We start from the raw sequence: 12,095 nt of genomic DNA on the forward strand, positions 1-12,095 counted from the left end.
ATGTATAGGAATGCCAGAGATTTCTGTGCATTAATTTTGTATCCTGCAAGCAGAAGACCTAAATAGATATTTCACAAAAGAAGACATACAAATGGCCAAGAGACACATGAAAAGATGCTAAAAATCACTAATTATTACAGAAATGCAAGTCAAAACTACAATGAGGTATTACCTCACACCAGTCAGAATGGCTATTATCAAAAACTCTAGAAACAATAAATGCTGGAAAGGGTGTGGTGAAAAGGGTACACTCCTGCATTGTTGGTGGGAATGGAAATTGATACAGCCACTATGGAGAACAGTATGGAGGTTCCTTAAAAAACTAAAAATAGAACTACCATATGACCAGCAATCCCACTACTGGGCATATACCCTGAGAAAACCATAATTCAAAAAGAGACATGTACCACAATGTTCATTGCAGCTCTATTTACAATAGCCAGGACATGGAAGCAACCTAAATGTCCACCAACAGATGAATGGATAAAGAAGATGTGGCACATATATACGAGGAATATTACTCAGCCATAAAAAGAAACGAAATTGAGTTATTTATAGTGAGGTGGATGGACCTAGAGTCTGTCATACAGAGTGAAGTAAGTCAGAAAGAGAAAAACAAACACCGTATGCTAACGCATATATATGGAATCTAAAAAAAAAAATGGTACTGATGAATCTAGTGGCAGGGCAGGAATAAAGATGTAGACATAAAGAATGGACTTGAGGACACAGGGTGAGTGGGGAAGCTGGGGCAAAGTGAGAGTAGCATTGATATATATACACTACCAAATGTAAAATAGCTAGTGGGAAGCAGCTGCATAGCACAGGGAGATTGTGCTTTGCGACCTAGAGGGGTGGGATAGGGAGGGTGGGAGGGAGGCTCAAGAGGGAGGGGATATGGGGATATATGTATGCATATGGCTGATTCACTTTGTTGTCCAACAGAAGCTAACACACTATTGTGAATCAATTATATTCTAATAAAGATCTATTAAAAAAAGAAGCAGAAAAGGAAGATCCCTCCCTGCCCCAGCAACAATGCGCTAACCACCAGTAAGAAACTGCCACAACCTCGAACTCCTGTTCTTCTCCAGTGAAATTTTATTCAAAACAACCTTCCCCAATTTCCTCCTAAAACCTAGTAGAAATTGACCTTCCTTTTATCTCTTCACACTTGCCAATGATTCACTATAGCTTGCCTGCCCCAGAACTGCAGTTCCCTGCTTTCCAGATTACACCCATTTTGCTTGTAAAGTAACTGGCTATGTTACTTTTTGAGGTTGACATTAGTCACTTTCAAAGCCCTGCTACTTTCTGTGAGAAATAAAAACTTTTCATTTTACTGGGAAGTTATCTTATAGTATAAGATTGCAAATGATGATAAAGAGTAAATAGATCCAATATTCTCTCAGATATATGTGAAATAAGCAAGAAATAAAACAGAAAGGTAGATATGTTTACTCCTTGATAGTTTATATCTTAAAAATCTATTACCATAAGGTAGATGGACATAGAATCTACGGTGATTAAAAACATATATGAATAAATTGCTTATCACAGCATTCTGATTTCAGATAAATAGAAATCAGGTGATAATTTCATATCAATCATTCTATTGTCTTTGATATTTTTAAAAAGAACAAATTGTTTGCCTTAATTTCACAGCATTTATGTTACCTATCATTTTAATTGGTTAGGTACTAGGTGATTTTTAAAGTTGTATATATGTGATATGTAGCACTAAAAATAAGTTTACTGTCCATCAGTAAGGGAATGCACTATTACATTTTGATGCAGTCATACGCTAGAAACAATGAGAGTTACTTAAATGAAAATGAACAAAAGTAAAAATGAATGTTGAGTTAACAAAGAAAAGATAAATATCAAAATTAGAACAATAGTTTTTCACTGGTTATATAAAGAAAGGAAGGGCTTGTCGTATGAGCCTGTTACACCTTCCACATTTATTTCTAAACAAAAACGACACTTGCAGCAACGATTGTGAAGTATTTATACCTGATAAATCTAGATAAATGGTGCTTTATATTTTATGTACTTTTATGCATGTTTGAAATATTATATGATTAAATTCTTTTAAAAATGACAATTTTGTATTTCAAAGTTTTCTTTGAAAAGTTCCCGCTCAAATTGAATTTTAAAGAATCTAGTAATGATTTTTCAGTGTGAAAATGATTTTATACCAACTCCATTAGTTAAACAATAGATATTCCTCGATACATCTGCACCAAGCCTTTCCTTTTATGTGTGCAGAGATTCTTGGCTAGCTTTATCTTTGTCTCTAGGGGATGTATAATATCATTCTAAATTAGAAAAACATGTACCCATGTACAATGTATACGTCTTCCATATAGCACTATCTTAAAATGTGTTAATCGAAATACAATGTATATACAAAAATGGACAAAGTATAAGTATATAGTTCAATTAATTTGCACATAGTGAGAACACTTAAGTAACACCCACACGGGTCATAGAACAGCACTTCGAAAATGTTCTCCCGCCTCTCCTTCCAAATAACCATTACCTTTATTTCTAATAGCTTAGATAGTTTTGTCTGGTTGTGTGTGTGTGTATGCATTGTGCATGGTGGGGGTTGTTGTGTATGTTTGTGTGTGCGTGCAAGTATGTGAGGGTCTCCTTTAGCCCACTTATGGGTTGATGAGATTCATCAGGGATGTTGCTTATAGCAATAGTTCATTAATTTACTTTGATTTATAATTTCATGTTACAGGAATATATTACAATTGATTTATTCATTACATTGTTGATAGATATTTGATTTGCTTCCAGTTTAGAACAAGTACAGATAAAGCTCCCATGTGTATTTTTGTTTTGTCTCTTAATGAACATATTGATATTCTGCATTTCTATTTGGTACATATAATTGGATAAAATTGTTGGTGCATGGGTGTCAACAATAGATAGTGCCAGTTTTCCATTTTTACCTGCCACATTGTAGCTCCATCAGTGATATATTTTATTGTCAATCCTATTAATTGTAGCGACCTGGTGGGTGTGTAGTGTTATCTTGTTTATTTATTTTTCCTCATGGTAACTATGTCTTGTATTGCCCTTGTGATTAATGGGAATATTTTCATACAGTAATTGGCCATTCGGATGTCCTTTTTATTTAAGTGCCTCATCAACCATCCTGTCGATTGCTTATGAGATTCTCTGTATTTTCTTATTGATTTGTGGGACTTTATATATTTTTCTAGAAATGAGTTTTTGTCAGTTATATGTTTTGCAAATATTGTTTCTCAGCTTGTGACTTGAATATTTACTCTAATATATATAGTATTATATTAACTAGTACATTATTATATATGTGTGTGTGTGTATGTTTAACAAATTGACAAAACACTATTTATTGAACAGACCATCCTTTCCCTATTGTCATATATCAAGTATCCATATATGTGTGAGTGTGTTTCTGGACTCCCAAATCTGTACCATTGATTTTTTTGCTTATCCTTAATCCAAAACATAGCTTCCTAATTTATTTTCCAATAAATGTGATCGTCATTAGAATAATCACCAACTCTTTAATTCTTTTTAATTAAATTGCTTTTGCATTACTTATACTTCATATTTTAATATGTATTTTACAATATCCACAAAAAAACCCGATTGTAATTTTGTTTGTGATTGTGTTGCATGTTTAGAATGATCTGAGCAGATTAACATTTAACAATACTGAATCATTGATTGCAGGAATAGGATATCATCCTGCATTTATTTGGTTCTTTTCAAATGTACATAAATAAGTTTTAAAGTCTTTAATGCAAAGGACTTGTACATTTAATATGGATATATTTCATGCTTTTTGATTTCGCTGTCGATGCTACCATTTTCTTTCCATATGGCTTATATCTGGTATATAGATATTCAATCAATTGTTGCACATTTGTCTTATATTCAGAAAACTTGATACATTTATTTTATAAATATAATGGTGTATCAGCAACTTACTGAATTATTCATCAATATTATACTTCTCAATAATAATAGCTTTATGCTTTCTTCTAATGTTTGCCTTATTCCAAGAGTTCTAAAAAATAAGTCTACTAGAGATAACAACAGGCTTCCTTGCCTTCTTCCTTTGTTCAGAGAGAAAACTTTAAAAACTTTTTTTCAATTTTATTGTAATTTTTTTGCTGGAGTTCGTAAATATACTTTATCAGGTTATGGAAATTCTTTTCTATTACTAGTTTATTAAGATTGGTAACTAATTTTACCTGATGCTTTCATTGGTATTTAATGTTACAATCACGTATGTTTTCTCCTGATTCAGTCATAATGGAATTATACTAACAGAGTTTTGAATTGCAAAGGACTCCTCATTCTTGGACAAAACTCAATGTGTTCATGATGAATTGTTGTTCATGTATATTGTTCAAAATATTTTATTTAGGATTTAGGCATACTCATTTAAGTGAGAGATTGACCTGACTTTAGCAAGTATTTCTTCTTTTTCTGATCTTGGCAGAGTTTGTGTAAGATTTATGTTCTATTTTTCACTGTAAGTTTCAAAGAATTCATCAGAGAAATTCATTGGTCTTCCTGTGGAAATTTAATCAGATATTCAATTTATTCATTGGTTATAGGACTATATAAAACCTCTGTTCTTTTTTTTAATGACTTTTAATGAGTTGTATGTTGCTTTTTTTTTTTTTTTGCTTTTTTTTAAGGCTTTTCAATTTACTGAGATACCCTACTCAAAAGCTGCTTATCTTCTTTAGATCTGAATGTGACAAAATTGAAAGAGCAATAAAGTAGAGCTATATCCAGCGTTAATCCTAAGAAATCCTTTTTTATCCAATTCCTTTAAAATTCTCCACAATTCGTTTTTTCTGTGTTGTTGTATTCATGCCTCATCATTTAAGTATGATTTAATGTGTGTAAAAATGCCTGTATAAATGATGATCATTATTTCTAGGTTATCAAGGCAAATTGCTAGTAATTTACAGGTATTGGACCTATGGTTTTGACTCCTGCTTTTACCTAAACTGATTAACACTTTGACAGAAAAAAAGTAAAATAATGATATATTTATTGCAAAAATAAGAAATAATATTTAAAATTAATTTTTCAATTAGTTGAAGTGATAATGCAGCTGTTTGCTTGCATATCACAGAAAACATGAGACGAAGGATGTCATCTGTACATTTTAGGTTAACATCAAAGAGGAATCCTATGAAATATTAACAGGAACAGAATTAAAGTATGTATAGGTAATTTTTAAAGATTGTAATGTTCCCTGTAAAACTAATAATTGGATAGACATCAGCATTATTACTTCCCCAACATTAAAAGTTTTTAAATGATTCAAAATTTAAATACAGTAACTTATGAAGTAACCAGGTCCCATTATGACTGACCACTGAAGGGTAGATGGCATGAGGCACAATTACATGAGCCCAAGTGCCAGCTTATCCCCACTACTTCCCTCAAAGCAATTTTTACAGGGAATACTAGTTACACGTATAAGCTATTGATACATATTTTTCTTTTGACCGATCATTTAATTGTAGAGAAGGACACCATTAATCATCATTCTGATTATAATACAAAATAAAAGCAGAGTGAAAATCTAATATCTTTATTCAGAATATGGAAACAGCAATATTCCTTGAAATATTAAGGAAAATATAAAGTACACCTAGGTTTCACCACAATTACAAGTTGCATCAGTAAATGTAATTGCTCTGTATTACAGCAATTACTTTAAACTGTTTAGCCTTCTGTCCATAGGAGGGTTTTGTTTTTCTAATAGTATCAGGCCATTAAATGTGCTGACCAGTGTTATCATTGAATTTTCCTTTCCTCCTAAATCTCATGACAATGAAAGCATTTCTGCAGAGTCTATACAAAGTCACTAGGCTGGAGCTTGTCACCCAGTAATAGACTCTGTCATTTATGAGTTCCCACTTTATGTCACTCCTGAATGCTTTCACCTGAACCATTACTGAGCAACCTGAAATGTGGGGATAAATCTGCCACTGTGTTCTGCGTACAATGACAGATCATCTGAGGGTGAAAGAGTCTCAGTGAGAAGAGAGCCATTTCTATCACACCTCCCCTCTGCCTATGTATATGCATGCCTGAGCAGGACGAAACTCTGCTTTCTTACAGTGTTATTTATTGGAAGCTGTTACTCCATTGCATTTTTCACTCACAATTTGACACTTCCTCCTACAATGTAGTTGCTGCAGCGAACACATCTTTTCTGTTGTAACTGCTGTCAGTAAAGGAGAGTTAATTTCCTTCTTGCTGATTCTCAATTTGAGCATCGATGTGCCAGGCATTCTGCCTGCAGTTTGCATTCATTTCATTTAGTGCTCATGGCAGCCCTATGGAATGGATATTATTGCCTCCCTTTTAAAAAATGTCCAGGTCACAAACATAGTAAGTGGTGCAATAACTATTCAACCTTGATTTCCTCTGATTCCGAACTCTCTGCCTTTTGAATGGGCTGCGTCTCTAGTGTTTGTGCACATAATGTATTATTAGCATTGCATTTAAAAAATGTTTTTAAGTCATTAAATATACATACAACTGCTGCATATAACTTAGATGTACAATTAAATCATCATGATAAACCAAACAATATATTCAGAAGTCAGGGTAATACCTTAAAAGCCCCTGTTTGTTCCCTGTCAACTTCATTCCCTCGGGAGTAATAACCACTTATTCCAAGTTATGTGTTATTAAATCTCTCTTTTACTTTAGAGTTTTACTATCCATGTAAGATATATAATACGTATGTATATATATTTAGTTAGTTCGTTCATTCATTTCTAGTGCATTTGTCAATTTATATAAATGAAATTAGTATATATTCTTTTGCAGCTTGCTATTCTCAGTTAATGTTATGCTTTTGAGATTCACCCAATTTGATTCATGCAGCTGCAGTCTATTCCATGGTTGATGGACATCTGGGTAGTTTTCAGTGTTTTACTCTTATGAACAGGGCTGCAAGGAAAATTCTGGTTTCATGTCTGCAGAAGCATATGTGTAGGATTGTCTCTAGGATGTATACCGAGTAGTGGGATTGCTGGGTCATAAAACATGCACTTGTCAACTGTATTAAATAACGCCAAATTATTTTCCAAAGTGGCTGCAGCAATTTGCTGTAAGACGAGCAGTTGCTAGGTAGTTAATGAATGTGCCCATTGCTCATATCTTTGCCAATAATTGGTTTTGTCCAACTTTGGAATGTTTTCCAAATTGGTCACTGTGGTTTTGATTCACATTTCTCTGCTCTCTAATGTCCCTTTATTATTCATGTTATATCTGTGAAATCTTTGTTCATATATTTTTACCATTTTAAAATTTTGTTAGTGGTCTTTCTCTTACACACACACACACACACACAATTTACTCACTCACTTATACATCATAAATATTCTCTTAGAACACTAATTCTTTGTGAGTTATATTTGTGGAAAGTATTTTCCACTTTGGCTTACCATTTCTTTTCTCTAGACCAACAGAAGTTCTTAAATTTATAATGTTCTTCTTTTTAATAACTTGTGAATATTAAGAAATTATTCCCTACCCAAAGCCATAAAGTTATTCTCTTATATCATCTTCAAAAACTATATATAAATTTCACTTATGCATTTAAGCCAATGACATATCTGGAATCAACTGTTGTTTGTGTTGTAAGATAAGCATTCATCTCCTTTTTACATAATGATAATTATTTTTGTATACCCATTTATTTATTAGTCCCCCAAGAATGTATAAGCTCTGTGATAAATTTGATTACCACATATAAATGACCATATTTCTATTTGGGTTGAGATTTCAATTATATAAATACATAGATCAGTTTGGAAAGTATAATTGAAGAAACACACAAAAAATGTTAAGCTCCTAAAAATGAAAAGTAGTAAAGCAAAAATACAAAGACAGGGCTTCCCTGGTGGTGCAGTGGTTGGGTGTCTGCCTGTCGATGCGGGGGGCGCGGGTTCATTTCCTGGTCCGGGAGGATCCCGCGTGCCGCGGAGCGGCTGGGCCCGTGGGCCATAGCCGCTGGGCCTGCGCGTCCAGAGCCTGTGCTCCGCAACGGCAGAGGCCGCGGCGGTGAGAGGCCCGCTTACCGCAAAAAAAAAAAAAATATATATATATATATATATACAAAGACAATGCAAGAATATATATTAAAAGGTAATATATAATGAACCATTTGTTTTTTCCCCAGAAATTTGCAACCTTTAGCCAGTCTATAAAAATAATATTTCTATCAATTTTATAGGTCTTCTCTAAGGTTTAAAGTTTTATTTTTCCAGTAAAGACCATTTTGTGATATTTGATAAAATGTACTTTATATATTACTTCTGGTATATGTCATTAAATTTTTTTGCACAGTCTCAATATTAAGCTAAAAGTTTACTTTCCTAATTTACTAAGACTTTCTAATCATAAGATGATATATAATTGTATTGCCCCTTTTTCTGCAGGTATTGTCACAACCATATAGCTTCCTTTCTTTAATTTGTTAATGTTTAAAAGCATATTGATCAGTTTTCTGTTGTTAACTTAATCTAGGGGCTACCCTGGTGGCACAGAGATTGAGAGCCCACCTGCCAATGCAGGGGATACCGGTTTGGGCCCTGCTCAGGGAAGATCCCACATGCCACAGAGCAGCTAAGCCCGTGCGCCACAACTGCTGAGTCTGTGCTCTGGAGCCCGGGAGCCACAACTGCTGAAGCCCACCAGCCACAACTACTGAAGCCCATGTGCCTAGAGCCCGTGCTCTGAAACAAGAGGCCACCCAGTTAGAAGCCCGGGCACTGCAACGGAGAGTAGCCCCTGCTCACTGTAACTAGAGAACGCCCATGCGCAGCAACGAAGACTCAACACAGGCAAAAATAAAGAAAGAAAGAAAAATAAATTTAAAAAAAAATTAATCTAGAATTTCTGGGAAACAAACAAATGGTTCATTATGTATTATCTTTTAAGATATATTATTTTATTGTCTTTATATTTTTGCTTTTACTACTTTTCATTTTTAGGAGCTTAACACTTTTTTTGTTTCTTCAACTCTCTGCAAGTATATGTGTGAGACACGATTTATCTCTAAATGAATGTTTAGAGAAAAAAATCTATTCTAGGGGCTTCCCTGGTGGCGCAGTGGTTGAGAGTCCACCTGCTGATGCAGGGGACACGGGTTCGTGCCCCGGTCTGGGAAGATCCCACATGCCGCGGAGCGGCTGGGCCCGTGAGCCATGGCCGCTGAGCCTGCGCGTCCAGAGCCTGGCTCCGGGAGAGGCCACAGCAGTGAGAGTCCCGCGTACCGCAAAAAAAAAAAAAAAAAAAAAAAAAAAAATCTATTCTAAAGCTATTTGACTATTGTGTGGAAAATTCAGAATTTATTACTGATTCAGATTCTCTGAATCTGTTAAATTTCCATTTAAATTTTCTATTTCTTTACATCTTAGTCAAATTAAATTATTCAGGGAATTTATCCACTTAATAAGTTTTCAAAACTACTAGCACACAAATATTCAATTTTGGCACCTAATATTGAAGTTTTAATATCCTACTTTTGTACTTTTATTTACATCTTTATTCCTGTTACAGTTCATTTGTATATTCTCTTTATCTTTATTTATCTTGCCAAAGTTTGTCTATTTGTCTCAAACATAACCCAAGCACTCCTAAGTCAATATATCATTTTAAAATAATTAAAAAGCCACAGGTATTTAAAATTACTCAAACCAATAGATATAAAAAGAAAAAAGGCTGGAAAATAAATATTTAAATGATCACAGTTTCACATTTAAACAAAATAAACCAAAAATATTAAGTAATTATAGACTATGTCTCCTGTTATGATGTAATTTCATAAACAAAAAGTTCATCCTTCTAAAAATTGAGATATAAATAGATAGTAAAAATTAAAGATTTAGTTTAAAACAGTGAACACTCTTTTGCTATGGAAGGTGAAAATATTTTTACACGGTTTTGTTTTAGAGTGGTACCTCCATCTCAAGACCTACCCTTATTTTTCTAAGATATTATGATAAAAGGGAAATATTTATTAATCAGTATTCTTTTAAGCAGTAGAAACTCATCATGGTGGTGGAAAGTGTAACGTTTACTAACGGAAAATGTTATGCTTATTATAAAGCAAGTCATTTCCTCTCAAATTTAAGAGTAATAAATATTATACCAGTACATATAACCTTTTTATAACAATGTTTTTATATTATGCACCTTGGAGTAAAATTTTCAATCCCTTTTGAAGAAGGAAGAGGCATATCATTTCCATTTCTCTGAATTAGGATTTTATAAGTATACTTGCAGGAAGTAGTTACTGAATGATAATAAGTAATATGCTGTGGTGTATTAATGAATTCAGGAAATCATTTACTTCTTCAGGAAAGTACGAATGTCTTGAAATTTTTAAAAATATTAGTAGAATAGTGATGAGAGAGTAAAGATTGAATTGCTTTGAAATGGTAGAGAGAGCTAGTTACTTGACATTCATATGCAATAGGGTGAATATTTTAGTGTATTAAATAAATATTTTATCATCTGCAATCCTTATTTTAAAAATGTACATTGACCCCCAGTAAAAATTATACCATGGAGAAACTGAGATTATAGAGTTTTGTACATAAGGCAGAATTTTTCAATACCCCTTACATAATGTTTCCAATAACTCTTTAATATGTTTGCCACCTTAAGATGGAGGATATAGCGAGGAGAAAAGTGAGAAATTGAAGGAGAAAGAGAGTAAAGTATGAGAGCCCATTACTCATATTTCTGCTTCCTCACAATGAAACCATAAGGTGGGGTTTGGAGTTCTATGAGAGGCCTCAAACAAATGGAGAAACCTGAAGCTACACAATCAAGAGCCTGAAAAACAGTGTCCAGGAGGATAGATTCGGTGCAGAGAGATGTTAGGTTTGGCAAAGGGAAAGAATAGCCAGTTGACCTTGAAACAGCACTATTACATCCATGTGATCTGTACATTATTTAGTGGATCTAGCATTTTCTTTAATTCCTGTTTGTGGACAAAGTACCAGTGCACCATTGAAAGGCAAAGGCTAAAATCTCAGGACAAAACTGTCACTAGCAATGAAGTCTTTAATCTAACACAGTGAGCTAGATTAAAGTGGTTTTGGTGATAGCACGGCACAGTTTAAAAAGATGGGATTAATTATACCAGAAAGCTCTCCAATCAAGGGAAGACAAAGCACAGATTTGCATCAGAAAGCAGAGAGAATTTAGCGGGTACAGCTGGGATCTCAGGCGTCCTGCCCTCCACCCACAAAATGTAAATTTACATAAGCCACAGAGCCGCAATCCCACTTATATTGGAACATTGTTAGAAATGATATTTATCTAATCAGAAAGAAAAAATAATTTCATTGAGCTAGATTTATCAATGTCAAAAGCAAACTAATAGCCCCCCCAAAGATATCCATGTCCCAATTCCCAGTACAGGTGGAAATGTTACATTACATGGCAAAGAGGAATTTAATTTGTAGCTGGAATTAGGGAGAATGGCTTGAATGAGCCAGGTGTGCCTAATGTAATTACAAGTGTTTTAAAAGTGGACGTGGGCGGCAGAAGAAAGACCAGAGTGATGTGAGGTGGGGACTCCACCAACCCTAAAAGTTCTCTCCCCTAGAATCTCCAGAAAGGAGCACAGTCCCGCTAGTACCTTGGATTTAGCCCAGGAAAAGTCCAAGCTACAGAAAGGTAAGAAAGTTTGTGTTCTTTTAATCCACTAAATATGTGGTAATTTGTTACAGCAGCCCTAGAAAACTAGAACAGTGAGATTAAACCAAAATTTTGCTTTATGCTTTTATTTCTTTGCTTCTTTTTCTCTGTATTCAGTGAGGGGGTGTTTATGGGGGAAAAAAATCAACTCAATTATAGAGTACTAGAAAGAAATGTGTGAGTGTACTTGCAGCTCTGCCAAACAGTTCTCAAAGATGGAGAGATGACCAAATTTATGTTTCCTGATAAATCTTTTCAAGTGCCTAATGTAATTTCAGTTTTTTCTTATAACTTTAAAAAAATGATATATTTCATTTGTCCCCTTCAAAATC

The 12,095-nt window shown here is 34.0% G+C and overlaps 1 protein-coding gene across 1 annotated transcript in view; it reads left to right on the forward strand.

Annotated features, from left to right (window-relative positions):
- Nucleotides 1-8,845, forward strand: part of LOC149743962 (uncharacterized) — a 119,443-nt gene extending 110,598 nt beyond the window's left edge. Inside the window, exon 4 of the mRNA XM_089905928.1 lies at nucleotides 8,578-8,845. Within this exon, the coding sequence (XP_089762054.1) occupies nucleotides 8,578-8,680 (103 nt within the window). The 3' untranslated portion in view covers nucleotides 8,681-8,845. The remainder of the gene's footprint in view (nucleotides 1-8,577) is intronic.
- Nucleotides 8,846-12,095: the final 3,250 nt, after the last annotated feature.

This window comes from Delphinapterus leucas, unplaced genomic scaffold, assembly GCF_059928025.1.
Source record: "Delphinapterus leucas isolate spDelLeu-1000000601 "Yukka" unplaced genomic scaffold, BTC_Dleu_Yukka2 spDelLeu_asBTCV2_sq40, whole genome shotgun sequence".
In the NCBI taxonomy this organism is placed as follows: Eukaryota; Metazoa; Chordata; class Mammalia; order Artiodactyla; family Monodontidae; genus Delphinapterus; species Delphinapterus leucas.